The sequence below is a fragment of the Mustela nivalis genome (genome assembly GCF_964662115.1).
Source record: "Mustela nivalis genome assembly, chromosome: 10".
NCBI classification, from domain to species: domain Eukaryota; kingdom Metazoa; phylum Chordata; class Mammalia; order Carnivora; family Mustelidae; genus Mustela; species Mustela nivalis.
In genome coordinates, this window is record NC_139029.1 from 94,560,446 (window position 1) to 94,582,266 (window position 21,821).

A 21,821-nucleotide genomic window follows, 5' to 3' on the forward strand; every position below is an offset into this window, starting at 1 on the left:
ATAACTTAACAGTAGAAAGACATGACAAACACTACATCAGCCAGTTGATCAAGATTAACATCATTAATGATAAGTCATTAGTAGTATGTACCCTTGGTATAATATAATGAGAATAACACTTTACCTCTGTGGTCTTTTTCCTGAGAAGCTATAACCTCAGCCTTATGGTGAGAAAAAATATTAGACACTCACCAGGTAAGGGATATTCTACAAAATGCTTAACTAGTAGTAGTCTTAGGAAGATCATCAAAAACAAGGAAAGTCTGAGAAACTATCACAGTCTAAACAGGCCTAATGTTGAGGGGTAGTGTATTTTGAGTGGGATCCTGTGACAGAAAAAGAACATTAGAAATAGACTAAATAAATTAGAAAAAAGTACAGGGACGCCTGGGTGGCTCAGTTGGTTGGACGACTGCCTTCGGCTCGGGTCGTGATCCTGGAGTCCCGGGATCGAGTCCCACATCGGGCTCCCAGCTCCACAGGGAGTCTGCTTCTCTCTCTGACCTTCTCCTCGCTCAGGCTCTCTCTTACTGTCTCTCTCTCAAATAAATAAATAAAATCTTAAAAAAAAAAAAAAGAAAAAAGTACAGAACTTAGTTCTTTTTAAAAGTGTCAAGGTCCAGAAAGGCAACAAAAGCCTTAGGAGCTGACAAAGATTGGGGGAGAATAAGGATACATAACAACTAAATACAATATGGAATCCCAGAGTTGATCCTGGAACAGAAAAATGAAATTAGTTTGAAAATTAGTGAACTTTGAATAAGGTCTGTGGCTTAGTTAACAGTATTCTATCAATGTTAATTTCCTTGAGGACTATAATGTTATATGAAATCTTATAATTAGGGAGTCTTGGCTAAGGGTATATGAGAACTCTCTGTACTGTTTTTTTCTTAATTGAAATATTCGGGCAAATGGGTGACAGTTGGTTAAGCATCTGCCTTTGGCTTGGGTCATGATCCCAGGGTCCTGGGATTGAGTCTCATGTTTGCTGCCACCTGGTGGGGAGCCTGCTTCTCCCTCTCCTCCCTGCTCATGCTCTCTTTCACTAGCCCTTTCTCTCAAATGAATAAATAAAATCTTAAAAAAATAAAAAATAAATAAAAATGAAATATAATTGATCTACAATATCTTAATGGCTTCGGATGGTCATCATAGTAATGTGATATTTTTATACATTATGAGATGAGCCCCCTGATAAGTCTAGTTACCACCTGTCACCATACAAAGTTATTACAATGTTATTGACTATATTCCCTATGCTGCACATTACATCTGCATCACTTATTTATTTTATAACTGGAAGTTTCTATTAAGAAATCCCCTTCACCTTTTTTGCCCCTCCCAACCCCTCCTCACTCTGGTAACCAACAGTTTGTTTTCTATGAGTCTGCTTCTGTTTTGTTTTGTTCATTTGTTTTGTTTTTTAGATTCCACATATAAGTGAAATCATATAGTATTTGTCTTTGTCTCGCTTATTTTACTTAGCATAATATTCTCTAGGTCCATCAGTTCTGTCGAAAGTGGCCAGATTTCATCCTTTTTTAATGCCTGATAAATATATATATTTATCTTCTTTATACTACATCTTCTTTATCCATTCATCTATCCATGGACACGTAGTTTGCTTTCAAATCTTGGCTGGGGTAATTAATGATACAATGAACATAGGAATACATTTATCTCTTCAAATTGGCGTTTTCATTTTCTTTGGATAAAGACCCAGAAGTGATGGGCATTGAGGAGGGCACATGTTATGATGAGCGCTGGGTGTTATACATAAGTGATGAATCATTGAACACAACATCTAAAACTAATGACATACTGTATGTTGGCTAATTGAATTTAAATTTAAAAATATGCAGAAGTAGAATTGCTGGATCATATGCTAACTCTAGTTTTAAATTTTGAAGAATCTCCATACTGTTTTTTATAGTGGCTGTGCCAGTTTACCTTCTCACCAACGGTGTATGAAGATTCCCTTTTTCCACATTCTCCCCAACATTTTTTGTGTTTTGTCTTTTTGACAATAACCAGTCTCGTGTAAACCAATCTGATGAGTCAGTATCAGTTGTGAGGTAATATCTCATTTTGGTTTTGATTTGCATTTTCTTGATAGTGAGTGATTTTGAGCATTTTCATATGCCTGTTGGCTGGCCATCTGAATGTCTTCTCTGAAAAAAAAGTCTATTCAAGTCCTCTGCCCATTTTTCAATCAGGTTTTTTGTTTTTTGGATATTAAGTTGTATAAATTATTTATTTTGAATATTAATCCCTTTTCAGATGTATGATTTGCAAGTATCTGCTTGCATTGAGTGGGTTGCCTTTTTGTTTTGTTTATGGTTTCCTTCACTGTGCCAAAGCTTTTTAGCTTGATGTAATCTCATTTATTAATTTTAGCTTCTGTTGCCCTTGCCTGACAAAGCTGGTCCATAAAAATATTGTTAAAGCTGATGTCAGAGATTACTGCCAATGTTTTCTTTTGTTTCTTTGTTTTTAGGTCCTACGTGCAATTTTTTAACACGTTTTGAATTTATTTTTGTACATGGTGTCAGAAAGTGATCCAGTTATATTCTTTTACATTAGCTATTCAGTTTTCCAACACCATTGTGTATTCTTTTCTCCTTTGTGATAGATTAATTGATGATACATGTATGGGTTTATTTCTGGGCTTTCCCTTCTATTCCATTGATCTATGTGTCTGTTTTCATGCAAGTGCTATATAGTTTTGATTACTGTAGCTTTGTAGTATAGTTTAAGATCAGGGAACATGAGACCTCCAGCTTTTTTCTTCTTTCTCAAGATTACTTTGGCTCTTCAGGGTCTTTTTTGATTTTGTACAAATTAAAGGATTGTTTGTTCTATTTCTGTAACATTGCCTTTGGAATTATAATAGAGATTACATTGTATCTGTGATTGCTTTTGGTAGTCTGAAGATTTTAACAATATTAATTATTCCATTCCATGAACATGGAGTATCTTTCCATTATTGATGTCATCTTCAGTTTCCTTAATCACTGCCTTACAGCTTTCAGCATACAGTTCTTTCACCTCCTTGATTAAATTTATTCCTAGGTATTTTGTTCTTTCTAATGCAATTGTAAATATGATTGTTTTCTTAACTTCTCTTCTTTGTTGTTAGTGTATAGCAATGCAGCTGATTTCTTCAATATGCAGATCTATTGTATTTCTATACAATAATAATGAAGTAGCAGAAAAAGAAATCAAGGAATTGATCCCATTTGCAATTGCTCCAAAAACAATGATACCTAGGAATAAACCCAACTAAAGAGGATAAAGATCTGTACTCCAAAAAGTATAGAATACTTATGAAAGAAATAGAAGAGGACATAAAGAAAGGGAAAAGCATTCCATGGTCATGGATTGGAAGAACACTATTGTTAAAATGTCTATACTACCCTAAGCAATCTACACACTCAATACAATCCCTGTCAAAATACCAACTGCAGGGGCGCCTGGGTGGCTCAGTGGGTTAAGCCGCTGCCTTCGGCTCAGGTCATGATCCCAGGGGCCTGGGATCGAGTCCCGTATTGGGGCTCTCTGCTCAGCAGGGAGCCTGCTTCTCCTCATCTCTCTCTCTGTCTGTCTCTCTGCCTATTTGTGATCTCTCTCTCTGTCAAATAAATAAATAAAATCTTTAAAAAAAAAAAAAGAAGATGTGGTGCACGCGCGCACACACACACACACACACACACACAGGAATATTACTCAGCCATCAGAAAAAGAAACCTTGCCATTTGCAATGACATGGATGGTGCTAGAGTGTATTATGCTAAATGAAATGAGTCAGTTAGAGAAAGACAAATGCCATAGGATATCACTCATGTGATATTTAAGAAAGAAAACAAATGAATATACAGGAAGAGGGAACAAGAAGAGAGGGAAACAAAGTATAAGAGGCTCTTAACAATAGAGAACAAGCTGAGGGTTGATGGGGGAGGTGGTTCAGGAATAGGCTATATGGGTGATGGGTATTAAAGAGGGCACTTGTTATGAGCACCACGTGTTATATGTAAGTGATGAATCACTTTATTCTACTCCAGAAACCAATATTGCACTTTAATCTAACTAAAATTTAAATTAAAAAAAGAAATACAACTAATTTCTGTATGTTAAATTTCTATCCTGCAATTTTACTGATTTCATTTATTAGTTCTAACAGTTTTTTTGGTGGAATGTTTAAGGTATTCTTTATGTAGTACATCTGCTATTAGTGACAGTTTTATGTCTTCCATTCTGTTCTGATTGCCTTTTATTGTCATGACTATGACTTCTAATAACTTCTGATACTATGTTGAGTAAAAGTGGCAAGAGTGGGCATCATTGTCTTATTTCTGAACATAGAGAAAAAGCTCTCAGCTGTGTTAGTTGTGGGTTTGTCTTGTATAGTACAGTATTTCTATATCTACTTTGTTGAGAGCTTTTATCACAAAAGGAATTTTTATCACAAAATATCACAAAATTTTTCATCACAAAAATATCCAATTCTTTTAAAAGACTGAAACTAGGGTGCCTGGGTGGCTCAGTGGGTTAGGGCCTCTGCCTTTGGCTCAGATCATGATCCCAGGGTCATGGGATCAAGCCCCGCATCGGGCCTTCTGCTCAGCAGGGAGCCTGCTTCCTCCTCTCTCTGCCTGCCTCCCTGCCTACTTGTGATCTCTCTCTGTCAAATAAATAAATAAAATATTTTTAAAAAAAGGCTGAAACTACTTCAAAATAAAAAGTTTTTAAAAATTACTAAAGGAATCAAGGGACACTTGAGTGGCTCCATGGGTTAAGTCTTTGCCTTTGGCTGGGGTCTTGATCTCAGGGTCCTAGGACTGAGCACCTAGTTGGGCTCTCTGCTGGGCGGGGAGCCTGCTTCCCCCCTCCCTCCCCACTGCCTGCCTCTCTGCCTACTTCCATCTCTGTCAAATAAATAAACAAAATCTTTTTTTTTTCTTTTTTTTAAATTAAATTTATTTATTTTCAACATAACAGTATTCATTATTTTTTCACCACACCCAGTGCTCCATGCAATCCATGCCCTCTATAATACCCACCACCTGGTACCCCAGCCTCCCACCCCCTCCCCCGCCACTTCAGACCCCTCAGATTGTTTTTCAAGAGTCCATAGTCTCTCATGATTCACCTCCCATTCCAATTTCCCCCAACTCCCTTCTCCTCTCTAACTCCCCATGTCCTCCATGCTATTTGTTATGCTCCACAAATAAGTGAAACCATATGATAATTGACTCTCTCTGCTTGACTTATTTCACTCAGCATAATCTCTTCCAGTCCCATCCATGTTGCTACAAAAGTTGGGTATTCATCCTTTCTGATGGAGTTATAATACTCCATAGTGTATATGGACCACATCTTCCTTATCCATTCGTCCGTTGAAGGGCATCTTGGTTCTTTCCAAAGTTTGGCGACTATGGCCATTGCTCCTATAAACATTGGGGTACAGATGGCCCTTCTTTTCACGACATCTGTATCTTTGGGGTAAATACCCAGGAGTGCAATTGCAGGGTCATAGGGAAGTTCTATTTTTAATTTCTTGAGGAATCTCCACACTGTTTTCCAAAGAGGCTGCACCAACTTGCATTCCCACCAACAGTGGAAGAGGGTTCCCCTTTCTCCACATCCCCTCCAACACGTGTTGTTTCCTGTCTTGTTAATTTTGGCCATTCTAACTGGTGTAAGATGATATCTCAATGTGTTTTTAATTTGAATCTCCCTGAGGGCTAGTGATGATGAACATTTTTTCATGTGTCTGATAGCCATTTGTATGTTTTCATTGGAGAAGTCTCTGTTCATATCTTCTTCCCATTTTTTGGAAAATATTTTATTTATTTATTTGACAGACAGAGATCACAAGCAGGCAGAGAAGCCAGCAGAGAGAGAGGGGGAAACAGGCTCCCTGCCGAGCAGAGAACCCAATGTGGGGCTTGAACCCAGAACCCTGGGATCATGACCTGAGCCAGAGGCAGAGGCTTTAACCCACTGAGCCACCCAGGTGCCCCTCTTCTGCCCATTTTTTGATATGATTGTCTGTTTTGTGTGTATTGAGTTTGAGGAGTTCATTATAGATCCTGGATATCAACTTTTTGTCTCTACTGTCATTTGCAAATATCTTCTCCCATTCTGTGGCTTTCTTATACACTAACAATGAAAATACAGAAAGGGAAATTAGAGAATCAATTCCATTTACTATAGCACCAAGAACTATAAGATACCTGGGAATAAACCTAACCAAAGAGGTAAAGGATCTGTACTTGAGGAACTACAGAACACTCATGAAGGAAATTGAGGAAGACACAAAAAGATGGAAGACCATTCCATGCTCTTGGATCAGAAGAATAAACATTGTTAAAATGTCTATACTGCCTAGAGCAATCTATACTTTTAATGCCATTCCGATCAAAATTCTACCAGTATTCTTCAAAGAGCTGGAGCAAATAATCCAGAAATTTGTATGGAATCAAAAGAGACCCCGAATTGCTAAGGAAATGTTGAAAAACAAAAATAAAACTGGGAGCATCATGTTACCTGATTTCAAGCTTTATTACAAATCTGTGGTCACCAAGGCAGCATGGTACTGGCATAAAAACAGACACATAGACCAGTGGAACAGAGTAGAGAGCCCAGATATGGACCCTCAACTCTATGGTCAATTAATCTTCGACAAAACAGGAAAAAATATACAGTGGAAAAAAGACACTCTTCAATAAATGGTGCTGGGAAAACCGGACAGCTATATGTAGAAGAATGAAACTCGACCATTGTCTTACACTGTACACAAAGATAAACTCAAAATGGATAAAAGACCTCAACGTGAGACAGAAATCCATCAGAATCCTAGAGGCAAACATAGGCAGTAATCTCTTCAATATCAGCCACAGCAACTTCTTTCAAGATATGTCTCCAAAGGCAAAGGAAACAAAAGTGAAAATAAACTTTTGGGACTTCAAAATCAAAAGCTTCTGCACAGCAAAGGAAACAGTAAAAAAAAAAAAAAAAAAAAAAAAAAAAAAACAAAGAGGCAACAAAATCTTTTTAAAAAAATACTAAAGCAATCAAAATAAAATGCAGGAACAAGTCCAATGCCATGATTTGTAGTCAGAGGGCTCTTCAAATGAGAGAATTTACATCCAAGGAGTAGAGGGAAAAAATGCTCTAAAATAAACTTTAAGTTTATTTAAAATTATAGGGGGGCGCCTGGGTGGCTCAGTGGGTTAAGCTGCTGCCTTCGGCTCAGGTCATGATCTCAGGGTCCTGGGATCGAGTCCCGCATCGGACTCTCTGCTCAGCAGGGAGCCTGCTTCCCTCTCTCTCTCTCTCTGCATGCCTCTCCATCTACTTGTGATTTCTCTCTGTCAAATAAATAAATAAAATCTTTTAAAAAAAATAAAATAAAATTATAGGGAGGGGACGAGGCTAGTTTGAATACATCCCAGCTCCACACCACTCCTTACTCCAACCCAGTTTTCATAAGTCATTAACTATTGGTTCTTGCAGTTAGTAAGAGTGTGTAAAGACCTCAGGATTAATTTGACGCCTGACAGAGCTGGTACTGGTCTTCCTCATCTTCTGGCTAAATCAAAGGTTCTCAAACTTTGCTTTACATCAGAGTTACCTAGAGGGCTTATTAAGACACACTTGAGGGAAATTGGAAGGGGAGGTGAACCTGAGAGACTATGGACTCTGGAAAACAATCTGAGGGTTTTGAAGGGGCAGGGGGTGGGAGGTCGGGGAACCAGGTGGTGGGTATTATAGAAGGCACGGATTACATGGAGCACTGGGTGTGGTGCAAAAATAATGAATACTGTTATGCTGAAAATAAATAAAAAATAAATTTTAAAAAAGGCAAAAAAATAAAAATGGAAAAAAAAAGACACACTTGAATAGGCCATGTGCCCAAAGCTTGTGATTCAGTAGGTCTGGGGTGGGATCTGAGAATTTCTGTCAAATTCCAGGGGATGGTGGTGTTTCTGGGTACTTGAAATGCTAGGCAAGAGTCTGGACACCAGTACAGGAACCTGATAAAAGTCAGTGTGCACAAAAGAGCTGAATTTTACCGCCATTATAATACTGCTTATATCCCCAAAATAATCAAATACCAACCAGGATATGGAAGAACAGGTTTCCTGTACAGAATTCCAAACAAATTATGTAGACATTACCCTCTCAAGGTAATTTCACCTCCTGAGATCACTTGTCTTTATTCATTTAATTTCTTTTTTATAGCACTTTTTAAAGTACAGTTGACATACTATGTTACATTAGTTTGAGGTGTACAGCATAGGGCTTCAACAATTCTATATGTTATGCTACACTCACCACAAATGTAGCTAACCTGTGTCACCATACAACACTATTACAATACCACTGACTATATTCCCTGTGCTGTACCTTTTGTTCTCATAACTTATTCATTCCAGTTATGGATACTACTTATCATTAGGAAGGCCTGCTTCCAAGTTTGACCTATGGCTGATGTCTGGGAACTTGAATTTGGAGAGGGTTATTACCATCCTAACTGATAGAGTGGCTTACTGTGTCCAAGCTGTTTGTGCAACCATGTGCTTTATAAGCTGAACACCACCTTTCCTTCTGGGATTTAGGAATTTTGATACAAGGTAGGCAGAGGGTGTCTATGTCTAGCCCCTATTAAAAATACTGGATGCTGAGTAGAATGATGTGAAAGTCCGATTGCTTCCTATTTCGTAGAGAAAGAAAGAAGCAAGGTGATTAGCTGAGGAAAGGGGGCAGGTTTGAGTTTTGAGCGTACTTGCTAAAACCAACTACAGGAAATAGTCATATTTATAAAGAGAGTGAGGCAGAGAGCTTGGTGCTAAAACCTTCACTGAATGAAGGAGAATAAACTTGAAAGGTCTGTAAATTACTTCAAAATAGTAGAGATGGTGTGTACTTGGAAGAAGGTCGGGGATTTGAGAAAGGAGAGAGAAATGGAAATGAGGATCAAGGAAGACATTTACCCCACCTTCCTTCCTGTGTTAAGATGCTGAATTTTAAAATTTATTTATTTAGATTTTATTTAAAATTTTTTAAAAAGATTTTATTTCTTTATCGGTGGGGGGGGGGGGGGGGAGAGCGAGCACAGGCAGACAGAATGGCCGGCAGAGGCAGAGGGAGAAGCAGGCTCCCTGCTGAGCAAGGAGCCCAATGTGGGACTCGATCCCAGGATGCTGGGATCATGACCTGAGCCCAAGGCAGCTGCTTAACCAACTGAGCCACCCAGGCGTCCCTATTTAAATTTTTTTAATTAAAAATTTTTTTTAGAGAGGGGGCAGAAGAAGGAGAAAATCTTAAGCAGACCCCATGCCCAGTGTGTGTGCCCAACTCAAGGTTCCATCTCTCAACCCTAAGATCATGACCTGAGCTGAAATTAAGAGTTGGATGCTTAACCAATTGAGCCACCCAGGTGCCCCAATGCCTTTTAGATTCTATGTTTGATTGAGGAAGTAAGTTGCAGACAGGACATATCACTTGCATTTCAAAACAAACATAACATTAGAGATGACGTACTGACTCAGATCAATTATCTATTCCAGAATATTTTCTAGGAGAACATGCTTGCCCTGTAGACATTTCAAAATGTTCCGCATCCTTAAACTCCTTAATAACTTTTTAGTAAAAGCATTAGTCCTTTCATTTCATTTTTTTGTATGTATAAAAATTGAGGTATATTCATGATTTGATTTAATCCTTTAAAAACATTCATATATTAAAGAATACTCATGTAAAATTTATTCATTCAATCAATTAACTTAATTTACTGAGTTCTTACTATGTTTTAGGCAACACTGGGAATATATAAAGTAATTACAAAATGTCTTCCTCTAAGGAATTTTCTAGTTCAAGGAAGAAACAGCTGAAAGAACCAACTGATACCAAATAGTGTAACAAAAATATTCACCAAATAAAATTGAGCATAATACCAGGTACAATAAGTGCACAGAAGAAGGTCACCTATTTTGTATTGGAGATCATTAGTAAGAGATTTCCTGGAAGGGCGGCTGAATGGTTCAGTGGGTTAAAGCCTCTGCCTTCTGCTCAGGTCATGATCCCAGGGTCCTGGGATCGAGCCCCACATTGGGCTCTCTGCTCAGCGGAGAGCCTGCTTCCCCCCCCCCCCCGCCTGCCTGCCTCTCTGCCTACTTGTGATCTCTTGTCTGTCAAATAAATAAATAAAATCTTAAAAAAAAAAAGAGAGAGAGAGAGAGAGAGAGAGATTCCTGGAAGATAACAGATGAAATGAATCTTGAGGGTATAGGTGCTAGCCACCTGGGGCAGTGGAGAATTTATCAAGAGTAGGGTACAGCAAAGAAAATTTACAGAAGTGTAGAAAAATACAGCAGTTTGGAAAATTCTAAGTAGGCACTCTGGAGGATGTTTATATACTATTATATATTATATTGCCATTGACAAAATAACAGGGCATAGACCCAGTATTAAGTAAAATTATTTCATTTATGAATGTACTTGCCATTAATGTACCATAAATTTTGCTAGTGGAGACTATTGGCTCAATGTGCTCAGCTACAGGAAAGAACTTAATCTAAGTGATCTTAAAAAGATGTCTATTTTGACCTCATTTCACCATTTTCTCCTCTCCACAATTATAGTTTATATTTATTCAGCAAAGAAAACAAAATTGCTATAGTAAGTTATTATGCTTTCTTAGAACAACTTAATTTGTAATCAAGGGAAAACAGTAATTTATTTATTTTTATTTTTACTTATTTTCATTTTTTATTTAAATTCAAGTTAGTTAATGTATAGTGTGGTATTGGTTTCAGGATTAGAAGTTAGTGATTCATCACTTAAATGTAACACCCAGTGCTCATCAGAAGTGCCTTCCTTAATAAATGAAAGAAGATGGGATTGGGAGGGAGACAAACCATAAGTGACTCTTAATCTCACAAAACAAACTGAGGGTTGCTGAGGGGAGGGGGTTTGGGAGAAGGGGGTGGTATTATGGACATTGGGGAGGGTATGTGTTTTGGTGAGTGCTGTGAAGTGTGTAAACCTGGTGATTCACAGACCTGTACCCCTGGGGATAAAAATATATGTTTATAAAAAATAAAAAATTATATTAAAAAAAAAAAAAAAAGAAGTGCCTTCCTTAATGCCCATCACCCATTTAGTCCACTCTCTTATTCACCTCCCCATCAGGAACCCTCAGTTTGTTCTTTATAGTTAATAGTCACTTATGGTTTGCCTTCCTCTCTGTTTTTATCTTATTTTTCTTTCCCTTTCCCTATATTCATCTGTTTAATTTCTTATGAATGAAATCATATGATATTTTTCTTTCTCTGATTTATTTCATTTAGCATAAATCACTCTGGTTCTATCCACATAATTGCAAAAGGCAGATTTCATTCGATTTGATGGCTAATATTCCTGTGTGTGTGTGTGTGTGTGTGTGTGTGTGTGTGTGTGTGTATCAAATCTTCTTCATTCATTCATCAGGCTATGGACATTTGGGCTCTTTCCATAATTTGACCGTTGTTGATAGTGCTGCTATAAACATTGGGTATATATGCTTCTTCAAATCAGCATTTGTGTATCCTTTGGATAAATACCCAGTAGTGTGGGATGCCTGGTTGGCTTAATCAGTTAAGCATTTGATTCTTGATTTTGGCTCAGGTCACGATCACAGTGTTGTGCGAATGAGTCCCATATCAGGCTCTGCACTGGGCATGGAGCCTTCTTAAGACTTTCCTTTTCCCTCTGCTCCTCCCTGCATCCCTCTTTGAAAACAAATAAACAAAAACAAAAACAAAATAACCAAACCAAGCCAAACAAAAAAACCCCAGTAGTGCAATTGGTGGGTCATAGGATAGTTCTATTTTTAACTTTTGAGGCACCTCCATACTGTTCTCCAGAGTGGCTGAACCAGTTTGCATTCCCACCAACAGTGTTCCTTTTTCTCCGCATCCTCACTAATACCTGTTTCTTGTGTTCTTCACATCCTCGCCAACATCTGTGGTTTCTGTTGTTGTTAATTTTAGCCATTCTGACAAGTGTGAGGTGGTATCTCACTGTGGTTTTGATTTGTATTTCCCTGATCATGAATGATGAGCATCTTTTCATGTCTGTTATATATGTCTTTTTTAGAGAAATGTCTGCTCATGTCTTCTGCCCACTTCTTAACTAGATTATTTATTTTTTGGGTGTTGATTTTGATGAGTTTTTTAGATTCTAGGTATTAGCCCTTTTTCCGATATGTCATTTGCACGTATCTTCTCCCATTCCCTTGGTTGCCTGTTGTTTTGTTGATTGTTTCCTTCATTGTGCAAAAGATTTTTTTTAAAGAGTGGGAGAGAGAGAGCAGGATAGGGAGAAGGACAGAGGGAGTGGTGAGAGACAGACTCTTAAGCTGGCTCCACGCTGGGCATGGAGTCTGATATAAGATTTGATCTCACAACCCTGAGATCATGACCTGAGCCAAAATCAAGAGTCAGATGCTTAACTGACTGAGCCAGCCAGGTCCCACTGTATAGAAGCTTTCTCTTGGTCAGGTCCCAATAGTTCATTTTTGTTTTGTTTTTTCCTTGCCTCTGGAGATGTGTTTACTCCTCTAGGATTTTGATGCTTTCCTGTCTTACATTTAGGTATTTCATCCATTTTGAATTTATTTTTGTTTGTGGTATAAGAAAGTGGTCCACTTTCATTCTGCATTTTGCTACCCATTTTCCCCAGTACCACTTGTTGAAGGGACTATCTTTTTGCCATTGGATATTCTTTCCTTCTTTATAGAAGATTAGTTGGCCATAGAGTTGTGGGTCCATTTCTGGGGTCTCTATTTTGCTGCATTGATCTATATGTCTGTTTGGTGCAGGTACCACACTGCTTTAATGATAACAGCTTTGTAATAGAGCTTGAAGTCCAGAATCTTGATGACTCCACATTGCTTTTCTCTTTCAACAGTACTTTGGCTGTTTGGGATCTTTTGTGGCTCCGTGCAAATTTTCAGATTGTTTATTCTAGTTCTGTGAAAAATCCTGGTGTTATTTTGATCAGGATTGCATTGAATCCTGTAGATTGCTTAGGGCAGTATTATTCTTCCAATCCATGAGCGTGGAATGCTTTTCCATTTCTTTGTGTCATCTTCAGTTTCTTTCATAAATGTTTCATAGTTTTCAGCATACAGATCTTTTACCTCTTTGGCTAGGTTTATTTCTCGGTATCTTATGGGTTTTGGTGCATTTATAAATGGGATCAATTCCTTGATTTCTCTTTGTGCTGTTTCATTATTGGTGTATAGAAATGCAAAAAGATTTCTGTGCAATTGACTTTATATCCTGCAACTTTGCTGAATTCATGTATTAGTTCTAGCAGTTTTTTGATGGAGTTTCTCAGGTCATGACTTCCAGTACTGTATTGAACAACAGTGGTGAGAGTGGGCATCCCTATCATGTTCCTGACCTTAGGGGGAAAAGCCCTCAGTGGGGATTGAGGATGATATTAGCTGTGGGTCTTTCATATATGCCCTTTATGATGTTGAGATATATTCCTTCTATCCCTATTTTCTTGAGGGTTTTTATCAAGAAAGGATGCTGTATTTTGTCAAATGCCTTTTCCTCATCTGTTGAGAGGATCATATGGTTGGTAATGAATAATCCTTTTAACATAAAGCTGTATCCAGTTAGCTAGTATCTTGTTGAGAATTTTGGCATCCATGTTCATCAGGGATTTGGTCTGTAGTTCTCCTTTTTGGTGGGCTCTTTGTCTGTTGTAGGGATCAAAGTAATGCTGGCCTCATAGAATAAGTTTGGAAGTTTTCCTTCCATTTATGTTTTTGAAACAGCTTCAGAAGAATAGATATTTGTTTTTTATTAAATGTTTGATAGAGGGGCACCTGGGTGGCTCAGTGAGTTAAGCCTCTGCCTTCAGCTTGGGTCATAATCCCAGGGTCCTGTCTGCTCAGCAGGGAGCCTGCTCCCCATCCCCCTCTGCCACCCTCTCTGCCTACTTGTGATCTCTCTCTCTCTGTCAAATAAATAAATAAAATATTTTTTAAAAAATAAATGTTTGGCACAATTCCCCTGGGAACTATCTGGCCCTAGGCTCTTTTTGTTGGGAGATTTTTTATTACTGATTCAATTTCTTTGCTGGTTATGGGTCTGTTCAAATTTTCTCTTTCTTCCTGTTTCAGTTTTGGTAGTTTTTATGTTTCTAGGAATGCATTCATTTCTTCTACAGTGCCCAATTTGTTGGTATATAATTACTCATAATATTCTCTTATAATAGTGTGTATTTCTCCAGTGTTGGTTGTGATCATTTCATTTATTTGAGTCCTTTCTCTTTTTGATAAGTCTGGCTAGGGGTTCATCAATTTTGTTAATTCTTTGAAAGAACCAGCTCTTAGTTTCATTGATCTGTTCTATTGGTTTTTAAAATTTCTTTATCATTAATTTTTGTTTTAATTTTAATTATTTCTCTTATTTTGCAGGTTTTCAGCTTTATTAGCTGTTCTTTTTCCAGCTCCTTTAGGTATTAGGTATTATTTAACACTTCTCTGCTTCTTGAGTAAGGCTTGAATTACTATATACTTCCATTCTAGGACTGCCTTTGCTGCATCCCAAAGGTTTTGGACTGTTGTGTTTTCATTTTGACTTACATGGTTTTTTAAAAAATTTCTTCCTTAATTTCCTAATCAACCCATTCATTCTTTAACCTCCATGTATCTGTGTTCTTTCCAAACTTTTTCATGTGGTTAACGTCAAGTTCCATAGTGTTGTCATCTAAAAATATGCATGGTATGCTCTCAATCTTTTTGTACTTGTTGAGGCCTGATTTGTGACCCTGTATGTGATCTATACTGGAGAACGCTCCATGTGTGCTCAAAAAGAATGTATATTCTCCTGCTTTAGGATGAAATGTTCTGAATATATCTGTACTGAACATATCTGTTAAGTCTGTCTGGCCCAGTGTGTCATTCAAAGCCATTGTTTCCTTGTTGATTTTCTGCTTAGATGGTCTTTCCATTGCTGTAAGTGGGGTGTTAAAGTCCCCTACTATTATTGTATTATTATCCATGAGTTTTTTTATGTTTGTCATTAATTCACAATTTATACATTTGGCTGCTCCCACGTTGGAAATATAAATACTTATAATTGTTAGTTCTTATTGGATAGACCTTTTTTTGATATAGTGTCCTTCTTCATCTCTTATTACCCCTTTTGGTTTAAAATATAGTTTGTCTGATATACGTATCACTACTCTAGCTTTCTTTTGATGTCAATTAGTGTGATAGATGTTTTTCCACACCCTCACTTTCAATCTGGTAGTGTCTTTGGGTCTAAAATGAGTTTCTTGTTAGCAGCATATCAATGGGTCTTTTTTTTTTTTTAATCCATTCTGATACCCTATGTCTTTTGATTGGAGCATTTAGTCCACTTACATTCCAAGTAATTATTGAAGGATATGAATTAATGCCATTGTATTATTGGTAAAATCACTATTCCTGTATATTTTCTCTTTCTAATCTTTGTTGCTTTTGGTCTTTTCCTCTCAAAGCGTCCCCTTTAATATTTCTTACAGTGCTTGTTTAGTATTCACAAACTCCTTTAGTTTTTGACTGTCTTGGAAACTCTTTGTCTCTCCTTCTATTCTAAATGACAGCCCTGCTGGATATAGTATTCTTGGTTGCATATTTTTCTTGTTTAGCGTATTGACTGCATCCTGCCACTGTCTTGCAGTCTGCCAAGTTTCTGTGGACAGATCTGCTGCTAAACTTATGTAGCTACCCTTGTAGGTTAAGGATCTTTTGTCTCTAACTCCTTTCAGAACTCTCTTTGTATTTTGCAAGTTTCACCATGGTATGTCACATTTATTGCCAGCCAAAATCATTGAAACATCTTCTCTGCCCTTTACCCATTAAATGGTCTTATAAGTTATAAGATGTAGAATATGCTTGTGTAAATGCTTGGCCATTCTTCATATATAAATCCCTCATCACTGTAAATTTCTGTGTCCTGCTGTGGCCAGTTTTTTGAGCATACATTTTTGGCAATCTACTTCAACTTGCTTTTTGTAGGAATCTTCTATCATTGGGTCATACATTTCAACAAAAATTCCAGGAACAAACTGAACTGTCAGAGCAGACTTCCCATGCCTCCTAAACCAAGGGCCACTAGTTTGTACTCATGCATGATGCAGTCTTTTTAAATACTAATGGTCTACTCAGTGCCATTGAGGGTGCAGTGAGAAACATACTGTTATATACGGAGTAACCACCCTCTGATCCAGTTATCCCACCTCTGGGAATCTAGCCTCCCCTACCCCACCCAGGCCCGGGCCTCCTCTCTCCTCTCTGTGGTGGCTCCTGCTCTGGCTCTGCACAGTGGTGGCGGCAGCAGCTGTACCTCCAGAACACACTCACCCACCTAGTATTTAATTTTTGCTTAATTTTCTTCTTATGTGCCAGTTCCTAACCAGGATACATTACATTAGCTCATTTATTTTGTTGCTCAGATTGTTTTGCCTTTGGCCATTGAGACCACTTGCAGTTGGCTTCTGTATCCCTTTGAAATACCTTTATCAGTTTGCTTTTTGAGCACTTTCTTACTTTCTGGCACAACAAGAATGTATGTGTGTATATGTGTAATATAATGGGAAATGAAATAATAGGAAAGTTATATAACCTTTCAACATAGTTAGAAAAGCAAGATATGGTGAATTGTTGAATATTAGTACACAGCCATCAGCAGCTAGGGCTTTGTATCTTGGGTTGTTTTTAGTTCAGTTTGCTATTCATGTCTCACTTTTAGCTTGATTTAGAAGTTAACCGATGAATTTTTTTTGTGACCTTGCATTTTGTAAATAAAATGAGAGAGTCAATGAATTTAGAATGACATACTTTTTACTTAAAGAGGAAACTGGGATACTTATTATATTATCAAAGGATTTTTCATTCAATAAGTATACATGTTAAGAGAGGCAAATTTATATGTTAAAAGAAGAAAACAACCTCTAATTTACTTTTGAACTAGAATAATCTGTAGATTTTCAGATACTAGGTCTATTTTTATAGATGATAAACCATCAGTATCACAAGTTTTAGGGAAGGAAAAAGACCTAAGAAGTAATACCATTTCTCAGTTCTCTAATTCTCAAAAGGCATTTCCACAGGTAAACTGGCCAAATGGCATGGAAATGTGCAAATAGTTGAATGATCAGGAGGAGGTTGTAGTTCTCACGTTTCTGGTTCTCCTATGTGTAGTCACACTGGGAAAGATAATACTTTCTAACGTTGTTCCTTTACTTGTTCACATTTATCCTTTTGTTAAATAACAGGAAGCAATGCAAAAATGTATTGGACAATAGTTTATTTGTGAATATAAACCTGGCTGGTACATCCAGTATCATTCTTGATGAAATTCGGTGTGCCCAACAGTAAACACTTATTTAACTTTGTGAGACAAAAACAGAACCAAGTTTCTACAAATGAGAATAAAGAACCAACAGCAGTCCTAGGACATAAATGGAAGTTCTGCTTTTCATTTCATTTGCTCTTTCAGAACTACATTGTATGACATTAAAAGAATTGTTATAAGCAGAATGTCCCTATATTTAGTTAACAACAATCAAAACTCATTTATTTATTCATTTATGTATTATGGGGGAGTCATGGGAGAGGGGAAAAGGAGAATCTTAAGGAGACTTCACACCCACTGTGTGAGCCTGCCACAGGATCTCACAGCCCTGAGATCATGATCTGAGCCGAAATTAAGAATTAGGATGCTCGACTAACTAAGCCACCCAAGCAGCCCTCAATCCTGTTTTAATACATAAATGACTTCTTTGAATATGTACTACTTAGACTATGTATGTGTGAGGGAGTAGAGAGGAGAAAGTAGAAGTGAGGAATGACAAATCAAATCACATCAATAGGCTATACTATAAAAGAGGGCAGCTACGGATCTAAGACAAGTCTTATTGGATCCTAATATGGTAACAAAATGACCAGAGGAAGATGGGACAGCTAACTTAACCTCCCAAAGTTTTCAACCAGGCTGAACCTATTGGCAGATGCTAGATTATTAAAATGACTCATGAGCCTAGAAAGCTGGAGATAGTTTTCTCATCGAAAAAATAATGACATGTTGCTTAGGGGAAAGAGTAAAAAGGATGAGGTATCAGGCACACTAGTGAATAGTTAGTGAAATAAAATGGTTAAGTGTTTATATATCTTATTTTAGATGCATTCAAGACTATTATTTCTCTTATCTCTCAGGAGATATACATTTAGTTACAATATTAAAAACAAAAAATTGAGCTTCTAAAAGAAAGCCAAATCCTATTAGATGCAGAATTACATGGAATCATCCATTTCTTATACAGATATTGACTTATGCTCTCCACCGTTATATCTGATAAATGACAACAAACATTTATTAAGCACATACCACACATCAAGAAATCGGCCATGGACAAACAAAGATAACTAAAAAAATACCTAAGCTCATAGTTCAGGGGTTACTAAAAAGAAAAAGAGGCGGGTCATAAAAGGAAAGGAGGGAAATCAGTATGAATGAAAAACCAGAATCTCACTGTAGGGAAAAGAGGACAGAGGATTAATGCTTTGGCAAAAGAAATAAAAGGGGATTCCTGGGCAATGTGAAGCTGAGCGTTGTTCAATCGCATCAGATTCTTAAGGCATCTGTAGATCCAGTTTTCCAGAGAAAACTAGGCCAATGACAAATGGGACAGCTAAAAGTAGGTCATAATTATGGCAAAGAAAACAATAGCCAGCATAAACCTGGCCATCGTTACTGTGGAAGTCATGGAATTTCTGCTTTCAATTACTCTAGTCATCATTGGCTTCCTGATACGATCTTCTGTGGTGAGAATAGCTTTTCGAGCTCCATCCCATTTTCCAGGGCCTTGAAGACGATAGTGGATTGGAGTGCAGGGTCCCCAAAATAGCTGTATTGCCAATTTGGGGTCCGTGAAGGCCAGAGATAGCAGATTGGGCCGGACGCCCACAAGATCAGCAAGCTCTTCCATGGTATCTATATAGTCTCCCTGAATAGTATGACGTTGGCTCTCCACATACCTGAAGCAGAGAAAACAAAAGTCATGGCCTAGCAACAACAGTCAGTCAGTCAGTTATTCAATGCTTCTGAGTGCCTGTTACTGGCTCCATATTCAGTTAGGAGCTGTAGAAAACAGAGAAGAAAGACAAGACCTTGTCTCCAAACTTAAGGACCTTATATAATCTTCTGGAGGATATAAGATGCACATGAAGCAGAAAAGAATGTAAGACTTTTGGTATATTGTGTAGTTTTAGATTGCTAAATAGAAATGTTAGAAAAGGGTAGTTAAAAGAGAGCAATAAGTCCTTGAAGGATGTGGAGGATATATCCCATAGCAAACAGCAAAGGGGTACAAGTCAAGGCAGCAGCAGAATGAAGGAATAAAGTAGGAATGGGTATAGAATATGAGCATGGACTATCTATGGATGCTACCTAGCGTAGAAGAGGAATGTTGTGGAAAACAAGAATGGATAGAAAGAGGCAAATATAGCACCAGATACAGAGGACTCTAGTGTTATGAGAGAACTCACCACAAAAGTTCTCCAGTTTGGGATCTTCAGTTGTTTATGAGGGCAGTGGTAGTGGGGTCCACAGAGCAGGACTTCCCATGGCCAGTGCTAATTTGGAATACTGAATGGAGGGGGAAGATGACTTACCCCAGTAGAGGAAGCAGTCCTCCAAACAGAATCAGATGGAGTCATTAAACTACGTGCAGATTTGAAGAGTTAGAACTTTTTAGGGTGAAAATGTGGTAACAGATACTTGTGGAAGGAGTGGGATTTAGAGAGCTACCTGGTAACTTTTTATTTCCTATAAGGAAAATAAAATACAGAAAGGAAGAGAAAAGCCAAGTCAAACTAATTGAGATTAGATGGGATAACTTGAGGAAACAAGAAGAAGAACAAAACAAGAACAAAAGCAAGAACAAGAAAAAATGAGAGAAAATAAATTTGAGGTGGTAGAATGGAATTCTAAAAGAACTAACAGATGTCAAATTGGAATTTATTGAAATGGGACCAGTATTATAGAAATGGGAGTAGACAGGAAAGAATTTAAGAGCTTCCCCTTAGGGATATTATGTTGGCTGAAGGGTCTGTAGCCATTCATTTATCCTATAGTAGTGAGTCAAGAGCTGAGTAATCATGAAGATTTCACAAAAGGGATTCACTACACCAGCTTTGTAGAGTTGTTGCAAGGATTAAATAAACTCGTGCATATAAAACACTTTGTGTACATAGATGTCCCTCAAAAAAGATTATTGGAAACTGCTCACAGTGAGAAGGTACTAGGCAAAAATAAGTCAAAGGAAAGAGAGGAGGAAAGTTGAAACAGTTTACAGCCAGTAAAGCAAGGAAGGAAAGCATTCTAAGAAGGAAGAGACATTTAAAAACACCAAACTCAGGAGTGAGAAGAAAAATGAAGTTGGTCAATGATGACCTTCAAGAGAGCAGTTGCAGAATTAAGGAGGGAAGTTACAAGGCAGAAGGCTTAGGAGAAAGAAAGGGGTGAGAATTTAAGCATATATTGTAGAATACTTATTGTAGAAATTTGGCTGTGAAAGTTAGGAGGGAAAGTTAGAAAGACAAGACCTTGTCTCCAAACTTAAGGACCTTATATAATCTTCTGGAGGATATAAGATGCACATGAAGCAGAAAAGAATGTAAGACTTTTGGTATATTGTGTAGTTTTAGATTGCTAAAACTTATAGCAATATAAGTGTAGTATTTAGATTTAGTATTTAGATTGTGAAAGTTAGCAGAGTACCTTTGACTTTTGTACAATAATGTAGGATCTTACCATTAACTTCCACTTTATCCAAATGAAAATCATCCAGTGAATGAACTCAAGTTCTGAAATTCACATTGCTAAATTATCATATTCACCCGAGCTCTAAGGAACTAGCTGATGTTACCACCTTCCCAAATCACAAAGACTATTTGTATCACTAGCTGCTGTGACCTGGGAGCGCTGTCACATGATGACAGCCAGTGAAGTAGCCTCATCTGATTTGTAAATCTACCTGCAGATTTGTAACTGGACCATATCTTCCTCCCATTAAGTCACTGATACTCTTGTCTGGCAGCTCCACTAGCATTTCAAGTAATTCTACCAAATTATACCTGATTTTCTCTCCATGTGCTTTTTCCTACTTGACTTTTCTTTTAGGTTTAATCACAGGATTTTAAATGCTTTTCTCTCCTTTTCTGTAAATATGCAAACCACTTGGTATTATTTCTCCATTTTATTGTCATAAACTATTATTTCTTTTCCCTTCAAAATATAATCTAAATCCTTAACACAAGGAAGATTAAATATAATACAATAGGAGCACACGGGTGGCACAGTTGGTTGAATGTCTGACTCTTGGTTTCAGCTCAGGTCGTGATCTCAGGGTCATGAGATCAAGCCCTGAGTTGGGCTCTACCTGCAGGGTGGAGTCTGCTTAAGATTCTCTCCCTCTCACTTTGCCCCTCTCTGCTGCATGCATTCCCTCATATAAATAAATCAATATTTTAAAAAATTAATAAATATAGTATAACATTACTCTAATTAAAAACCAAGTAGAAGAAGTAACTGCATCTCTCCTGGGAGAATTTCTTACCTTTTTGAAATTTCCTCTTGAGCCTTAGCGATTTCTGCATTCATTTCACTTTGTGAGGGCAATGTCTTTAGCCCTAAAGAGGAAAATCAAAATTTTAAGTGTAAAATCACCCCATGAGGAATAATAATCCTATTAATAATCACTATGCC

General features: G+C 37.5%; 2 protein-coding genes across 5 annotated transcripts in view; one reads left to right on the forward strand and one right to left on the reverse strand.

The window, feature by feature from the left end:
* Positions 1 to 21,821, forward strand: part of CHD1L (chromodomain helicase DNA binding protein 1 like) — a 143,615-nt gene that overhangs the window by 6,800 nt on the left and 114,994 nt on the right. The gene's annotated exons all lie outside the window — the stretch shown is intronic.
* Positions 17,344 to 21,821, reverse strand: part of FMO5 (flavin containing dimethylaniline monoxygenase 5) — a 31,068-nt gene continuing 26,590 nt past the window's right edge. For both annotated transcript variants that reach the window (XM_082685114.1, XM_082685113.1), the window contains exons 8-9: positions 21,673 to 21,745; positions 17,344 to 19,090 (exon numbers count right to left, since the gene is read on the reverse strand). In XM_082685114.1, the coding sequence (XP_082541240.1) occupies positions 18,745 to 19,090; positions 21,673 to 21,745 (419 nt within the window). In that variant the 3' untranslated portion in view covers positions 17,344 to 18,744. The remainder of the gene's footprint in view (positions 19,091 to 21,672; positions 21,746 to 21,821) is intronic.